The 19,539-nt window shown below is 36.8% G+C and overlaps 1 protein-coding gene across 1 annotated transcript; it reads right to left on the bottom strand.

Annotated features, from left to right (window-relative positions):
* Window positions 1-1,304: 1,304 nt before the first annotated feature.
* Window positions 1,305-1,847, bottom strand: LOC102594286 (agamous-like MADS-box protein AGL62). The gene has a single exon (XM_006361298.1). The coding sequence runs from the start codon at window positions 1,845-1,847 to the stop codon at window positions 1,305-1,307; it is 543 nt and encodes a 180-aa protein (XP_006361360.1).
* Between the last annotated feature and the right edge of the window lie 17,692 nt (window positions 1,848-19,539).

Genomic DNA, 19,539 nt, shown 5'->3' on the forward strand with positions numbered 1-19,539 from the left:
GAGAAGTTTTTGTGAGTCACACATGATAAATATTTAAATCATTAACATAATACACCGAATAACAACCATTAAAATAAGGGAAAATTGTACATAATGGCAAACTATTAATTCAAATTAAATGGTATAATCACACTTTGATTTAATTGTGTCCTGTAGCAAACTGTTTGCCAGCGCCTCTCTCCCTCAAACTCTCGCTCGCCACTCTCCTCTCTCGCTCACTCTCTCTGTGCTCACCTCTCTCGCTTTATACACAGAAGTGTATAAATTGCGTTTCTGTTTGTATAAAGCGCGAGAAAATTGTATATACACATGCAAATACATATATATTCGTCCTATACACTTATAATTATACAATAAAAATATTCCCCTGCCCAGTTTTATGCTTGTATAATGTATAATTTATGTTTGTCAACGATTGATACAAACGAGGGGGTAACAACAATTTATACAACTGGCCTGCCAGCGAAATTATACAATTCTGAAGAGGAGCCAACGAATTATACAATTGCTTCTTTTTGTATATATGTATAGCGAATTATACATATATATGTTTGCTATGGAGCGCAATTATGCAAACTTTGTTATAGCATACAAATATGATTTTTTTGTTTGCTATATGTGAAAGTTTCTCTTAAAATAAGGTCAATTATTAGAAAAACACTATTTTTCTTAAAAAAAGAATTGTGTCCGATCGATGAGGATCAAGAAAAAGAAGTAGTACTCTGGGTGTGTTTGGTACGAAGGAAAACTTTTTTTGGAAACAAATGAATTTCTAACTTATTTTCTTAGTTTGGTTGGTGAGTAGAATTTTTATTTTTAATGTTTGGTTGGTGAATGGAAATATTTTCTAGAAAATATCTTTTATTTTTGGTTTGAGACTAGAAATTACTCTTTAGGAAAATAATTTATGATCCAAAAATCAATCCCAATAATTAATCTAGGACCCGACCTTGACACTCGAATTTAAAATATTTTTCTGAAACAAATTTTCTTTTGTGTGTGTTGGGGGTGAAATTGATGTCAATTTTATGCTGTCATCAATAAATTCTACCAATATACATATATAAAGGTATTTTTGAACAACACATGAAATTTTGTTATCATAAACAATAATTCAGACTAACCATCTCAATATATTATTAATGAAAATCATATGAAAATACATGTTTGCAGCATTATTGAGATAAAAATTTCTAAAAAAACCAACACCTTATTAATATAAATTTAAACTTACTAGAGTCTTCCCTAATATATCTATAAGTGATAATTTAGGGTGAATCATTTTAATTTGAAATTTTCAAATTTCACACTCCAAAAGATTCATATCTCGTTGAGGATGAAACTTCAATTTCTAATTGATTCAAACGATGGTGCATATTAGAACTAGTTTCATTTAACCAAGTTCCAAATATGAACACTTCATTTGCACTGAGCTGCTCAATCGACTCCCACCAACCTTTTTGTCTTGTTTCTTTCATTTGGTCATAAGAGCTACTTTTAGCAATCGCAATGTCTTCAGCGACATCAAGTTCTTTAAGCTTATTTTTGAGTTGATTCACTTCATCTCTAGCAACATTTGCTTCTAGATTTGTACTTTCACTTAACTGCATATTAGGATTCTGAAAGCGAGAAATAACTGCATCAACTATAGGATGAATAAATGAGTGAGGCTTACCAGCAGGGGAAATCATCATTATTCCAATGTCAACATCGCATTCTGTAACGAGTTCGCTAGCCTTTTTATACAAACCCTCACGACGCTTTGTAAATGTAGCAAACATGGCATCCTTATTTTCAATTTTTTTCATTGGTATCTTTTGACGTCCTTTAGTCTTTTTTCTCTCCATGCCTAAATAAAACGTTTTTCAGCAAATGATACTTATGAAAAAATGACATTGCACTTATTTATATACAATTTTTTATTAAATAATATATAATTATTTTTTTAGTCAAACATTAAAAATAAAAATAGTATTTTCATCATAGAGAAAATTAGGAAATAAATTTAATATTATACAGCAAATATATTTTGTATATTGACCACACTATTAAAATATAATTTTTTAAATCAAATATTAAAATATTTTAATACACTCGTGAAATTTCTTAAGTTAAAGTTAGAAAATATATTTATAATTTTAAAAAGACAAAATAAAACTCCATTTTTAGAAAAACTTTTTTTATGATAAACAAAACAATATAGTAACAATAATAAATCTGAAAGTTATCTATAATAGGAATTATCTTAATATTTTGCATAAATAATTTAAATAGACAATAAAAAATAATTGATTATAATTAGAATTTAGAAATAACATAAATTGCAAATTAAAGTAATTTTAAATTTAAAATTAAATAGACATTGACTTGAATAAGATTCAAATAATTAACTTTAATAGGAAATAAATTAATGAAATGCAATAATATAAAAGGAAATTATATAATGAAATGTAGCTGTAAAATAAATTACATGCCAAACTTTTTTAGTTTTTTATTTTATGAGAAACAAAATCAAAATCCTAATTTACTTTAGTAATAATAAATCTAAACCTTAATCATAATAGGAAAATATATTAATGTTCTTTCATAAATTGCAGTGCTACAAAATTTAAATTTTTAAGTAAAATCAAATCATTCATATGCACAATAAATAACCATTGACTTAAAAGTAGGATTCTAAAGTCTAATCTTAATAGAAAAATATATTAATGACACACGACAATAAAGAAAAATTTTTTTATACATATTAATATTAATCAAATATGAAATTTTCTGTTGTTAGAACATGTTAAATGTGTTTGTCAAAAAAATTGTGAATTTAATATTTATGAGAGTATTAAATCTATTATATTTTTGAAGTGGTGAATTATTACCTGCTATTGTTATAATTTTAGTAATTTTTTACATATATAAAATCCGTGTTGAATATGATTTTTTTTTACATATATATACTAACATCGTCTTTAGGAACAACATTTTTTTAAGAAAACTTATAAAATGAAAATATAATTTGAATATGCAAGTGCTTAATGTAGTTGACACTCACAAATTTTACCAGACACAATTTACTAAAATTAATGTATTTATATTGAAAGGCTGTCTGCTTATATTAAAAGATTGTCCCTTCACCAACATGGGTTGTGGTGCACTGGTGGGAGTGTTTCATCCTTAACCAGAGGTCTCGGGTTCGAGCCCTGGGTATGGAGAAAATCCTGCTGGGAGCTCGAAAGATCATTTTTAAATCATTGGTTGAAGGTGTGTTGTGAAATAAGGTCTTGGAGTTATTAATTTTGCTCACTATTCCGTGCAAGCCGCTATAGTGGTATTTTCTGCCGCCAAGGCTGGGCTGCTGTAGCGAGGTGAGTCCGCTGTGACGGGACAGACGCGACTTAAAATCGGAAATAGACCCCAAAAATATTTTATTTTGCAATTTTTGAACTAAGGAACGAACCCATCGATAACTACCCATAAGTCTCCTGGGTTTGTTCATTAGCTTTCAAGTTCGAAAATTTCATAATAAAACATTTTTGAGGTTTATTTCCGACTTTAAGTCGCGCCTGTCCTGCCACGGCGGTCTAGTCCCGCTCAGCGGCCCTACCCTGGCGGGAAAATCCCTCCTCAGCGGCTTGGACGAAACCAGTGAGAAAAATTAATAATTCCAAGAGCCCATTTCATAACACACCTTCAACCAACGACACTCAGAAACTACCTGTTGACGCCAAGATCAGTTTCGAGAGTTCTACTCACCCGAATTCAATTCTGTAAAGTCGTACGAATTCTTTAACGTCTTAGCTATCTGCTCATGTAATCAAAAATCATAAATAAATTACCCAATTACTACCAGATTTCCCTAGACCTCACTAACTCTGATTTCGTCTAAATCTGGACTAGGTTGGGAAATCCCACGTTACTACGAAAAAGTTTTTCCGACCCAAAATTTTTCTCTGTTGATTTTTCTATAACAACGGAAACCGGTCGTTACAATAGATACCAATTTTCCCATCGCTCGTTCCCGAGTGACAAACTTAGGAAAATAGGCTAAGGAAAGAATAAAGTAGTACTTGAATCGACGAACAACTGGGGATACTTGTCTCGCATGTCCTTCTCGATTTCCCAAGTAGCTTCCTCAACTAGATGATGCTTCCATTGAACTTTCACAGACTTGATCTCCTTGGTCCTCAGCTTACGCACATCACGATCAAGAATTGCAATTGGTTCCTCCTCATATTGTAAGTCCTTGTCTAACACAATTGAGTCCCACTTAATGATGTAATCTCCGTCACCATGATATCTCTTCAACATGGACACATGAAATATCGGATGAACCCCCGATAGGTTAGGAGGAAAAGCAAATCTATAGGCCACGGGTCTTACACACTCAAAGACCTCAAATGGACCAATGTATCGCGGACTTAGCTTACCCTTGTTGCCAAATATCATCGCCCCTTTCATGGGTGATACCTTAAGAAGAACATTCTCACCAGTATGAAATGTCATGTCTCTTACCTTATGATCCGCATACTTCTTCTGTCTATTCTGGGCTGTTAGAAGCTTAGCTTGAATACTCTTCACCTTATCTTGAGCATCCTTCACTAAATCAACCCCCAAATGTTTCACATCTCCAGCCTCGAACCATCCTATGGGTGATCTACATCCCCTCTCATAAAGTGCCTCAAATGTTGTCATATCAATGCTGGAGTGATAACTATTATTATAGGAAAATTCACACAAAGTTAAGAACTTATCCCAATGTTCTCCAAAATCAATCACACATGCCCTTAACATGTCTTCTAACACTTGAATAGTCCTCTCTGGACTGTCCATCCGTCTGTGGATGGAAGGCTGTACTAAAAGTGAGTTGTGTGCCCAATTCATCATGTAACTTCCTCCAAAACTTGGATGTGAATTGGGTACCACAGTCTGAGATTATAGAAAAGGGCACCCCATGCAAACTCACTATCTCTTTCACATACACCTTAGCCAATTGTTCAACATTATAATCTATTCTTACTGGAATAAAATGGGCTGACGTAGTCAATCTATACAACCAACTACCCAAATTGAATCAAACTTCCCCAAAGTTTTGGGAATATCAACCACGAAATCCATGGCTATTCTTTCCCACTTCAATTCCGGAATTGGCATTCTCTGAAGCAAACCTGCAGGCCTTTGTATGTTCATATTTTTACTTGTTGGCAATTTTGACACTTAGCCACAAACTCCGCTATGTCTCTCTTCATGCCCGGCCATCAATAAATTCACTTCAAATCTCGGTACATCTTGGTCACACCTGGATGAATGGAATATCGCAAACCATGGGATTCTGTCAATAATTTCTGAATCAAGTCATCAACTCGAGGAACACAAATCCTCCATTTAAAACTGAGCATACCTTTCACATCAAGAGTGGTCTCTTGTGCCTTACCAATCGCAATCTCTTTCTTGAGTTCATTCAAATTTTCATCCTCAAATTGTTTGGCCTTGATCTCCTCAATGAACGTGGCCCTAACTTCGATGCTAGCTAACACCCCACCTTTTTCTGAGATGACCAATTGCATGAATTTAAACTCCAAGGTCTGAATTTCCTTAGCCAGAGGTCGCTTGGTTATACTCAAGCAAGCTAGACTACCCATACTCACTGCTTTTCGACTCAAAGCGCCTGCCACAATATTAGCTTTACCCGGATGGTATTGAGTGGTCACATCATAATCCTAGAGTAACTCCATCCACCTTTACTGTCTCAAATTCAGATCATTTTGTGTGAACACATGCTGCAAACTACGATGATCAGTAAACACCTCACACTTAACACCATAAAGATAATACCGCCAGATCTTAAGAGCAAACACTACCGCTGCCAACTCTAAATCATGTGTTGGGTAATTCCTCTCATGCACCTTCAATTGACGCGACGCATAAGCTATAACATTCTAATCCTGCATCAATACAGCACCCAACCCAGAATGTGAAGCATCACAATAAACTATACAATCTTTACCTTCCACCAGTAGTGTTAGAATATGTGTTGTGGTCAAGAGAGTCTTGAGGTTTTGAAAGCTCTCTTCACATTTTTCAGTCCATTCAAATGGTACCTCTTTTTTGATCAATTTTGCTAAATGTGTGGCAATGGAAGCAAAATTCTTCACATATCGACGATAATGGCTGGCAAGCCCCACAAAACTTCTAATTTCAGTCACAGAACTTGGTCGAACCCAATTTCTAACCGCTTCGATCCTTTGGGGATCTACCATTACCCGTTCCTTAGAAACTACATGCCTCAAAAAGGTAACTGAAGTCAACCAAAATTCACACTTAGAAATTTTTGCATACAACCTTTGTTTTCCAAGAACACCCATAATAATACAAAGATGGTCGGCATGCTCTTCCTCACTTTTTAAATAGACCAATATATCATCAATAAAGACTATAACAAACGAATCAAGAAATGATTTGAACACACCATTCATCAAACTCATAAAGGCTGCAGGCGCATTAGTCAACCCAAATGACATAACTAAAAACTCTCATTGCCCATAGCGGGTTCTAAATGTCGTTTTGGGCACATCCTCATGGCTAATTTTAATTGATGGTAAGCATACCTTAGATCAATTTTAGAGAAAACTGATGCATCTTGCAATCGGTCAAAAAGATCATCGATCTGAGGCAGTGGATACTTGTTCCGAATGGTGACCCTGTTCAATTGACGATAGTCTATACACATTCTTATACTACCATTCTTTTTCTTAACAAAAAAAATTGGAGCACCCCACGGGGAAGCATTAGGACGAATAAATCATTTATCAAGGAGTTCTTGGATTTGAGTCTTAAGCTCTCTTAACTTTGTCGGGGTCATGCGATATGAAGGGATATAAATGGGGCAGGTACCAGGTTCCAAATCAATACAAAAATCTATATCTCTATCCGGAAGCATACCAGGCAAATCGATAGGAAACATTTCTCTAAATTCTGACACCACATGAATAGACTTAATAGATGGAGACTCAACCTCAACATCCCGAAATATGAGCCAAAAAAAGCTAAACAGCCCTGCCCTACTAGTTTCCTAGCCCAAATGGAGGATATGATCTTACTTGCTTAGGCTTGTACTCCCCTTCCCACTCTAATTTTTCCCTTCCCAGAATTTCTAGAGTTACAGACTTAGTATTACAATTTAACCCCGCATAATAGGGGGACAACCAAGTCATGCCTAAGATTATATCAAATTCAGTCATATCCAAAATCACCAAATCATCCCAAGTCTGAAAACCCATAAATAAAATAGGACAAGCACGATAGACATGGGTGACTATGACCGACTCTCCAACTGGGGTAGAAACATGGATAGATGCATCAAGTATATCACAAATCATATCAAACTCTGAGGCAAATCGCACAGATACATAAGAATAAGTAGAACCCGGATCAAATAACACATTAGCCATCCGGTCACAGACAAGAATAATATTTGTGATCACCGCATCAGACGCCTCTGCATCGGTCTTACCCTGAAAGGCATAACACTGAACCCTATCATCGTGACGGATGACTTCCCTGCCTTGTTGTACTGCGCCTCTGCCCACATTACTATTTCCTCTACCCCCACGGCCTCGCTGATTACCTCCTCGCCCACCTTGTGGATGTCCTCGACCATTATTACCATTTCCCGCGGGTACCACTGCTCTAGACTGCTGCTGCACGGAATCTGTCATGCGCGGGTGTGGGCAATCTCTCCTAATATTCCCAGGTTCTCCACAATTATAACAAGTACGATCAAAAGATGGTCTGCTGCCCGCCGAAGGTGCGGCACCCTGGCTATCCTGAATCAAAATCTGAGGTGGAGTTCCGGAGTAATTACTTGTAGAAGCGGGCATAGCGGATTGAATTGGCCGGGTTGCAAGAGTCGGCCTCCTGAACCTCTGGAGTAAGATCCTTGAGAGTTGCCTGCATTTTTGGATTTCTTAGCCAATGCCTTAGTTTGACCATCTCGCCTCACCCCCTCCATTTTCTTCACAAAGTCTGTCACTTCATTAAAACCTTTTCCTACAGAGGCCATATGAACAGACAATACATGTAACTTAGAATTCAGTCCCCTAACAAACAAATGAATCCTCTCTTCCTCAGTACTCACCAATTGAGTAGCATATCTAAACAAAGCATGAAACTTAGCCTCATAAGCAGCCACAGTCATACCACCTTGCTCCTAGGCCATGAACTCATCTTTCTTACAATCTCTCAAAGTTCGGGGCACATACTTTTCTAAGAACAGAGCATGAAACCGAGTCTAAGGGAGTGGAGGTAAAGTTGAAGATCTGCATTCCACATAATCTTTCCACTACTGCTTAGCCTCACCTTGAAGCTGAAAAGTCACAAACTTCACGCTATGCTGATGGACAATTCCCAACTTATGAAGCCTCTCATAGCAATCTAAAATAAACTCATAAACATCCTCACTCTCAAAACCAAGAAATACAAGAGGCTTTAGCTTCAAAAATTTAGTCAACATTTCATGCTCATTACCAGTCATAACAGGACCCAACAAAGGACGGAAGAAAGTATCAGTACCTCTAGTTCTACCTACCTTGGAGGCAGTGTTAGCAATAGGGGGATGGGCGGGAGCCTGAGTTGCTTGGACAGAGGAAAACACTCCAGGACCAACCAATCCTTTCAAGAACGACATAATCTGTTGAGCTAACACTGGGTCTAAGGGAGGGATACCTATAGTCTCAGCCTGCACCTCTTCCTCTTGTCCAACATCCTCCTCATTCTCAACCTCAACCTCAACATCCTTCTCTATTTCTTCATGATGCGCATGAGGGTTCTCATTTCTGGGAGCATTCTCAACATGAGCTCCATCCCTAGTAGGTGCTACTCTTCCACAGCCTCTACCCCTGCCTCGACCGCGACCTCTTGCTGCAGATTCCTCAGCTGGAGCATTGACGGGAGCTACGGGCCTGATGCCGTTGAATCTAGTATTAACCATCTACGGACATAAGAATGAAGGAGGTTAGATACCAATTTGAATCGCTGATACCAATTGGAATCAAGTTATAGCACGAAATGAGACAAGAGAAAACAAAGAGATTTCCTAAAGTCCTATAGCCTCTCGAAGAAAAGTACAAACGTCTCTGTACCATTCCACAAGACTTTACTAGACTTATTTTGGTACATCGATATTAATGAACCTAGGCTCTGATACCAACTTTGTCACGACCCAAACCATCGTGATTTACACCCACACTAACCCTCTGGTGGGAGAACCATTAATACTAATTAGCTAACCAACTTAAATAAAAAAATACTATGACATTTAAGTTACGAAAGCAAGTTAAATGCTAAGAAAAGAAAAATAGAGAGTTCCCATAAACTCCAACAAAAGTCTAACAACTAAACATATGCAGAAGTAGCACCTAGAACCTGAGAGTCAACGTACCAAAACTCTAACAAGATCCATAAGTCTAAACAAGAAGGTTTACAACCTCAAACTAATGTACTAATAACTAACTAGAAAGTTTATGTCACGACCCGAGCTTACACCCCGGAAGTGACACAGTGTACAAGACTCCGAAGAGCCTCATGCAAGCCTCATAGTATTCATAACATAAGATAATAGAAATAGTGCGGAATTAAAACCTTTCTTTAAATCCATACAATCAAAAAGCTTCATTTAAAACAACGGAAGTCTATAAGTCTCACATGGCCATCTAAAAACATTTTGAATTAAAATGTGGGGTCACGACCCTTACAATAGAAAGTCTAACAAGAGTCTAATACAATAAAAGATGGGAAACATCAATAAAAGCACTTGTCCTTGAATTCATGAGGACATACCACAAGCCTTGGAGGAACTCAATCCAAGCTTCAACTAGAAGAAATCAACTCACTTGTCGAAACCTACACTTTGTAGTAAAAATAAAGGAAATATGGGTTAGCACACAAAAATGTACTAAGTATGATGACCATGCAAATATCATGCTTAAAAATGACATTTTGGTCAAAACTATGCATTATGCCAATTTCTTTTGAAACATCATGTACATTAGTATAAGAGGCATATGATACACACATATCAACTTATACGCCATTTCATCACATTAGAACATTCACCTTAAGTAACCCTAAGCTATACTTGTGCAATGTATGAATAGCGTCCCATACCACCATCCACACTAAGTACCATTTTGAGGCCACCAAAAGTGAACTTACCATTCTTCCTTTTCACCTTTAGACAATACTCATACATAAGAAACATAGACATTTCATAAGTCATGACAAAGAAAATAACTCATAATACAATCCAAGTAAAACATGCATCATTTCATTAAGCCTTAAGTCAAGATTCTTCATTAGCTTCATTAAGAGCACATTCGTTCATTAGTCATTAAGACCTTAGAGAACTCATCATAGCCCCCTCAAAGCCTACTCATGCAATGCATGAATGATATCACATACTACCACTCACACTTCAGAGAACCTCTTGAGTAACCATAGTGCACATCTCACATGATGGGAATAAGCATTAAACGACATAGACCATGAGAGCAAACCATGGAATTCGGTGTTATGTAACCCCACACCGAAAGAAGGTGTCCTACTTGCTTAAGGTAGAACTAAGTGTATTTTAGCTTAGGTGGATCCACTAGCTATACATATGTTGGCACATAGTTATGGGATAAGAAATATGTTCATTGAAACCCGGCCTAACGTAGGGAAAGCCTCCATCTTACCATATCTACTCGGTACTTAACCTTCATTCCCATAGAGTAGTTCATTTTCATTACATTATTATCCTTAAGAGGGCTACCACCATTAGGTCTACTGACTCAAGGTACATTTACACATGAAAGGGCCACCACCATCAGGTCTACCGATTCAAGGTACATTATGAGGATAGATCATTGAATCCTCAAGAAAGGGCCACCACCATTAGGTCTACTGATTCAAGGTTCATCATTTCACACATGAAATGGCTACCACCATTAGGTCTACCGATCCAAGGTTTATCATTCATTCATTCATTCATAGACTTCTCATGAAAGGGCCACCACAATTAGGTCTACCGATTTAAGGTTCATAAGTCAAGATACATTAGCAACACAAGAAGAGGATGTCTAAGCCTATCAATTCAAAGCACAACAATCATCATTACTTTCATTTACACATGAAGATGATGCCCTAAGCCTACCAATTCAAGATACAACATTACATTGAATAAACCTTTCACATTCCATCATAATCATTCATAAGTGTCAAATTGAGAAATAGCCTTTCAATATTAACACAATTACATTCAAGACATGATCACATTACCTTCATTGATTTCACATTCATATACATAACATCACACTACTAGAAATTTGACCTAATGCAACGCTTATTCAGCAACAATTTTACAATCGTGGCAATAGAGTATGTGTTGCAACAATTATGACCGTTGGGATATATGCTTAGATCTAATAGAACAATTCTTAATATAAACCGTGGCATCATCTATATAATAGTCGCTATAGATTATCTATGGCCACTTACTTATTAACCGTGGCAAAAAAAACCTCTGTGACAATGGTTCGTTTAAGTGAAAAGTAAAGATATTTTGCCAAACCCGCGAATTTTATGTGTAAAAAATTAATTTCCCTCCACAAATTTAGTTGACCCGCACTTTTCTTATTTCAGTGAAATAAGAGCTCAAAATACATTCCCAAATACCCATTTCTTTTCTCTAATAATCAAAATCAAAGCATGAGTTAGCCCTAAAATTCCAGAGCTCCGGTGACTCCTACAGTGGTCTTCTTCGACAGCAAAAGCACGAGTTTGCCCTAAAATTCCAGAACTTCGGTGACTCCAACAGTGGTCTTCTTTGACAGCAAAAACACGAGTTTGCCCTAAAATTCCAGAACTCCAGTGACTCCTAGAGTGGTCTTCTTCGACAGTAAACTTGGAGCTTCGGTGAAGAATCAGTTCCTTCTCCTACAGTTGTCTTCTTCTTCGGTGTGAAGTGTTCATCTTCAGTGGTCTTCTTCTCCAAAAGTAGTCTTCTTCAACATTAAGCTTCTGCATATAAAGGTGTACTATTCTTAAGGTGATTTCTAAGTCCTCATTGACTCTATTTTGTTATACATGTACTAATTTCCAAAATCAGAAATTTCATTGAAGGGCTTCTAAAAAAGTCTTAAAGAATAACAAATGGGTTTGTTGAAATGTTTGTTATTTGTTCTGATTTAGGTCTGTTTGATATACTTTATTTGTAGTTTAGACTTTGTAACTCAAATTTTGTGAATATTTGATAACTCTGTGAAAAATCATTGAAAAGCTGGGTTTCGTTTTCATGAAAGAACTGTTGTTTTGTAGTTGATTTTGTCCTGGGGCTTTGAGTATTTTGATTTGCATTTTGAGTTTGGTCTATCTATGTGAACTAAAACTTCCCATTGGTCGAAAGTTTGAAGTTATTATTGTGAACTTTAATTTTCATATCATTATGAATGTTTCCAAAGTTTACTGATATAGCTACTGTCATAGATGATAAGTTAAGTTGAACAAAATATTTTTTTCAACTGATGGGGAATATATATAAAACAGTTGGTGAAAACTCCACTTTATTGGATTTTGGATGTTGAAACCAATTACTCATATTATCTCTTTTACTTTTTTATAGTATCTACGTAATGACTATTCTAGTATGTTTGTTTATGTGCTGGAAAATTTCATGTTCCTAAGCTTTCATGTTCTGGCAGACGACAGTGTGTGCATCTGTTTCATCACTTTATGACTCTAGTGATTTCTCTAGTTTTATGACTGATGAGAAGTACGTTTTCGACATATTTGTCCTCCAAGGGATAGAAACTTCACATCCCCTTTTAAGTGGAACATTTTATTTTGTTGTGGAAACTTTGCTAGTAGCTTGTTCTGAAAAGGACAAGCATAATATAACTCTTTGTCTATGCAGCATACTAGTGTTTTAGATCATTTATCCTTTCCACAATCTAGTGAGTTCACCGAATATTATCGTAGTTGCTGTGACTAAATATGTAGCAGATGCAGTCAAGATGTTGTGTCCCCTGTGATATCAATCTGCCATTTATAATTTGATGGCATTTAAAATTTTATTTCAGGAAAATAAGACACCTCACATTTCAAATAATATCTAGAATTGGCTGCTAACCTGTTTGCTCACTAAATTGGCTTGAATAAAAAAATGACAAATTGTTATGAGTACCTTAAAGAGAGACTTCAATGTTGGCATATTCATGCAACTGTTTTTTTTCTTGTTGTAGCATTTTAATGTCTGATGGATTGCTGTAACATTTATGTTATTAAGGGACTATTGAGTAAAGTCTTGTCGATTTTGTTATTGCCTATTTCTTCTAATTGTGGCCTTGTCGGCCATTTGGTTAGTTGAGTATGTTCTAGGATCAACCTTGTCGGCTATGAATTATTAAGTATTAGCTAACATCAGTCTATATACCACTGTTTTAGGAGATCTCCCCTTTTTTTTCTCGTTGTAGCATCTTAATGTCTGATGGACTGCTGTAACATTTATGTTTTTTGGTAAGCTGTAAAATACCATTAACAAACAAGGGGTCAATACACCTAGGATCATCCAAGGTAATTGACAAACGACGTTATAAGCCATAAGAGAATCCCATAACTCATTCATGCCTTCCTTTGTATTATAGGCATAAACCATTGTCATGATAAATGTCTATTGTAGAGAAACACTTCTCACTTCGCAAGTAATCAACTGAGATATTGCCTCTATTAGTGTAACTGTATAGTAATCCAACCTCCAAGTTATCCAAATCCTACCATTGTAATGAGAAGAAATATTAGTAATGAACGGCCAACTAGCAAATATCTTCTGAGCTATCAAATCAATCTTCCCTACTTTTATTTTTGTTTCCAGTAACCCTACCAGCCCAATTTTTTCATTATTACAAAGGAGTTTCACCTCCTTTTGTTTATTAGAGCCATTGAGCCCTCTCACATTCCAACAAAGACAACTATCCATTCCCAATGTTGGGATTAGGATAGCCTCCCACTATTCCTTCACTGTTACTGATAGCCTTCTTACTCTTACCCTCTTTGTTCAGTAACTGAAAATTGTTTTTACTCTCTACATGTTGTGGCTGCTTAGTTTGAGACTTCAGTGATTTTAGAGGTGTGACCCAAACATTAGTTGCACTCTGATTCTGAGACTCATCTAATCTGTCCGCCTTATGAGGATCCAACGCACTTGTTGGAGATGATATTTGCTCCTGAACAACGATTCCTTCAATTGAAGATTGGATATCTTGGCCAACTCGGGTCGCCTTTACTTCCCGTTCCTCCCTTTTTGTGGTTGTATTCTTCTTCATACAGTTCACTTCTGAATGACCATATTTATCACAAACCTTACACAATGTTGGCTTCCAATCATACAACACCTTCTGCTCTATCAAATTACCCTTCTCCGACCTGAACAAAATCACCTCTGGAAGTGCTGTGTCCATTTCAACTTCAACTAGCGGCCTTGCAAAGTTCAGTCCTACTTTTCTTTCAGTATTATGGTCCACCATTAGAAGTTTCCCAACCAAACTACCAATCTTACTAAGTCCTTTCGGACTCCAGTACTTAAAATCAAGACCAGGAAGCTTGATCCAAATAGGTACAATGCGTAGTTCTTCCTTCGTAAATTCCATATCAGGATTCCATCCCTTCACTATAAATGGTTTGTTGTCAAAGTGGTATATGCCACCTTGCAACACCTTTTGCTTCCCTACTTTAGTGTCAAATCGAACTATAACAATACCATTCTTGAGCATCGCCACTTTGTTAATTCCTAGCTTGGACCAAAGCCTGTGTATTAATTCTTTCAGCACTTCAAATGGAGGATGGGCTCCCAACACATAGCACACTACTGCAGTCTTCCAATAGGCAATTTCTGAACTAATATCCTCTAATTCAATCTCAATTACAGGGGATTCACCATGCATAACATGTTCTACATGCTCCAATTTGAACCCAACGTTTCTCATGTATGTGGACTGTTCTGATTGCTCTTGCAGCTGGGTCATTATTCTTCTGTTAGTTAGAAAATAGGTTTACTGTTAGTCATTATTCTTCTTGTTGTAAATAAATTAAGAATTTAATAGTGAGAAAGATATTAGTTTTTAGTAACTGTTGAATTGAACTAGGAGTGATGGAATAATTCCCAGAAGCAGTTTGCAAATATCTCCTGCAACTTTGCTATTTTTTAATGTCATTTGAAGCTTATTGAATTTATATGCTTGTTGTAGATATAGAGTAATAACTTTAAAAAATATCATTGAAGTCATTGAACTTTTGCAACAAAATTGCTAAATTATTTTGTATTTTCATTAATTGTATGTAGGTGATGATTTAGAAGAAGGAGATGAAAGTAGTACTGAAGACTTGACATATGAGCTGAATTGAGTTGATGTTAACTTTACCTATGTTCTGGAAGTCGGTTATTTTTGAAAATTGAAAACCATCATGTGGTGCATCTGTACATTAATTTCACCCTTTTTGAATGGTTGAAAAATGTTTATATAGTTTGCTTTTATCGATATTACGTACCCAACCATGGATCTTAGATTATAATTTTGGTAATGAAATATAACTTCTTCACATGATTTTTTTATGTGTATTTTATGTTATAAAAGTATTGCAATGGCTAAATTAATAATATATGTGGAACCAATAGTATATATGTTGGGATAGCCTAATATTAATCGTTGCAATATGTATATATTAATTGTTGCAAAAAGTAAAGAATTATTGCATTACCCCGTAATAACTGTAGCAATAGACATTGAGCAACAATTATAATAGCTTAAAATTGATGCATTACCATATAACAACCGTTGCAATAGAATCAAAATGCTTGTAAAAATAATTGTAGCAACAACCTACACGAACTGTCGCATAAAACTGTATCGAGACGGTAAATAACCGTACCAATAGGGTGTTAACCGTCGGCAATGGATTGTAAATAAATGTGGCATAAAACTTAATTCCAACGGTTTATAACCGTACCAATAGAACTTTAACCGTTGGCAATTTATTAATCTGTAAACCGTCGCAATAGGGCCATCTACGGCTACAATTTGAATAACCGTCGGACACAACCGTCCCAATAGAACTAATGCAACGCCAGCTGTTGTAGCGGTTGCTTAAACCGTGGCGTTAGAGCTATAGCGATGGTAGAGAAGCCTATTGCAACAGTAAGGTAATCGTGACAGTAGATCATATTTCTAGTAGTGTCATAATCATACTTCAATTCTTCATACTTTGCCCTTCAAGGCCATGAATCACAAATCACCAACACACCAATAATTTACTACAATTTAGGCATGAATACTGATATAATTCAATAAACTAAAGCAATATAGACATATTCTATTCACATGCTTTCATAATCAACAAACTCACTTCATGAAGGCACAATTTAGGAATTTAGGAAATTCACGGGTTCTTGGAGTATTTTCATCATAAATCATCAATTAAACACCAATTCATCCATAAACTATCATTAATCAACCTTTGAAAATGTTTGAAGAAGGAACCCATGATTTAGAGTGAAACCCTAGGTTTTTGAGAAACTTGAAAACTTTGAAATCTACTTTTGAATGGACTCTATGGGTGAGAGCTACCCAAAGATGAAAAATCACCATACCTTAATGGAGTTTTCCCCTAAATTTGAGAAGAGACACCTTGGTTCTTCAAGCCCTAGTCTCCACCTCTTCAATGGAGGTTTGTAGAGAGAAAAATATTAAGAGGGATGAACTCTTTTGGGTGTTTGGGAATAATGAAGTAAAATAGGTGTTTAAAGACTTAAAACCATTTATATATGTAAAATAAAACAATTAAAAACGACCCCATACAATACCTAATTAAATAGGAATTTACGAAAACACCCCCAACTAGGCAACCACTCCTAGGCACCACGAGAGGGCCTCACGAGTCGTGGTCCTACCCGTGGTCCTTGGGCAGTGGCCTATGACTTGGGGTCTTGGCCAAAATTAATATGAGGCATGACCACGAGTCCTCCCACGATCCGTGGTCAAGACCACAAGTAGTGGTATAGGTCGTGGTCTTGAGGCAATGGCTATGCCTCAATGCCTTGCCTCACACACGCCTAAGGAATCTTCATGACACCCTTCACACCTTGTCAAGGGCACCACGGCTCGTGGTGGTGCCCGTGGTCCCTTGACCAGTGGCTCCTTCAACCTTACACAACCCCCAAGAGGCTACGACAACCCCACGAGCCTTCCCATGGCCCGCGGTCATGACCACGAGCCGTGAAGTGGCTCGTGAAGGGAAGCCTTAGCTTGGCACCAATTTAGGGCACACTGCCTCACCAACCACGGGTGGCACCACGACTCGTGGTGGCCACCACGGGTCGTGAAGACCCTCGTGGTCATGGTAGGCAGTGGCTAGGCCTAGTTTTAGGTAGCCTTGGCCCCTATCCATGGCCTTCACCCAAAACCCTTGGCCCTTGCCCTTAACCCTTGACGTTAACCTTCATCTTTAGGCTCTAGTTCAATCTACCATTTTTCGAGGTGTTACAGTCTAAGTCCGAAAGGTGGACTTAAACAGAAAGATAACTCATGGTAGCCCGGAAGAACAGACTCATCCTTGAATTCGAACGATCACTGATCTTCTAAGCGAGGTCTGTCAATAGCCGCTTGAAGATGCCCTGTACTCAACAAAGAAAGAGCAAGTGCAGTATCAGTACACAACCACAGTGTATTGGTAGGATCACGCGGCTATCCCACTAAGTGCAACATACATAAGCCATAACAACATAATAATAACATGCATACACCGAACATATACAATATTAACATCACTTACGACAACGTACAATTTCACAATTCTCAAGATATACAGTTATGTCAAGTCAATGGTCCTCTCACGAAACCCACATCCAAACTGTTAGTGTATCGGTACATGGTACCCGATCCATTCAACAAGCCATAATCACAATCACAAGTATATTCTCAATAATCATACAATCAGAAGTGATTCAAGGCATGTAGTCATTTGTTCATACTCATTTACAATTAGTGTGATCAATAATGCAACATCCACATACATACATGCATCATAATGAAGCAAGAACAAGCATATATCACACATCATGAAATCACAACCATCACCTACCTTAAACAAAGCTTGAATTCCCTAAGAAACTTGATTCTTCCCTTTTCTGATTCGTTTCACTTGTTCTTGGTCTACAAACAATAATTATAACACGGGAATCAATAAACGATAACTAATTACCCGAATTACTAACAATCCCATCAACCCTAGATCAAACCCTTGATCCCAATATCCCAATTAGGGTTGTCCCCACAATAATTTCCAGATCAAAACCCTCCCCCATCGATAACTACCCATTAGATTACGTTCTACGGATCGAAAATCGGATTCAGGGAGTTAAAATCTTACTTTTAGCCTCAAGAATGGTGGAAAACTGTTAAGAAGTGTCTTGGGTTCGTTCCTTAGCTCTTAAGTTTGAAAATTGTAGAATAAAATGTTTTTGGCATTTAATTCCGACTTTAAGTCGCGTCTGTCCCGCCACAACGGTCTAGTCCCGCTGCAGCGGCCCCGCCCTGGCGGAAAAATCCCGCCTCAGCGGCTTGCACGAAACCAGTGAGCAAAATTAATAATTCCAAGACCCATTTCACAACACACTTTCAACCAACGACACTCAGAAACTACCCATACACGCCAAGATCAGTTTCGGGAGTTCTACTCACTCGAATTCAATTCCGTATAGTCGTACAAATTCTTTAATGTCTTAGCTATCTACTCATGTAATCAAAATCATAAATAAATCACCAAATTGCTACCAGATTTCCCTAGACCTTACTGACTCTGATTTCGTCCAAATCTGGACTAGGTTGGGAAATCCCAAGTTACTACGAAAAAGTTTTCCGTCCCAAAAGTTTTCCCCGTTGGCTTTTCTATAACGACGGGAATCCGTCGTTACAAGTTCAATCCCTTGCTAAGAACAAATGATTTACCTAATTTTTAATAAAATTTTAAAGTCGTTTGGTTTGAATTCAAGTTATGACGGGATTAGTTATGTTGAGATAAATTATGATGGGATAAATTGTGTTGAGAATATTTTTTATTTAGTGTTTGGTTTGTTGCATTCAAAATAATAGGCTTTGCATAAATTTTAAGAACAATTTATTTGTTTACAAAAGTACCCTTCATGAATGTGAAATGTATAGAAAAGGTTTTAAAGGATATTTTTGTCATTTACTTATTTTATTCCGGGATAAGCTATCCGGGATTACTATACCACCCAAGGAAGGTATAACTTATCTCGGTACTAATTATTAATTTCGAGATAAGTTATCCTGGACATGTCAACCAAACAACAAATTAAGTGGCACTACAATTTAATCCATGACTATTTTGTGTTATCTTTTACACCAAACGACCCCTTAAAAGCCTTAATTACTTGTGTCATTTTTATCTCTTGGTAGCTCAAATAAGCTCGATCTCTCCACTAGAGCACGTGGCCCTACT

The sequence above is a fragment of the Solanum tuberosum genome, unplaced genomic scaffold (genome assembly GCF_000226075.1).
Source record: "Solanum tuberosum cultivar DM 1-3 516 R44 unplaced genomic scaffold, SolTub_3.0 scf00344, whole genome shotgun sequence".
NCBI lineage: Eukaryota > Viridiplantae > Streptophyta > Magnoliopsida > Solanales > Solanaceae > Solanum > Solanum tuberosum.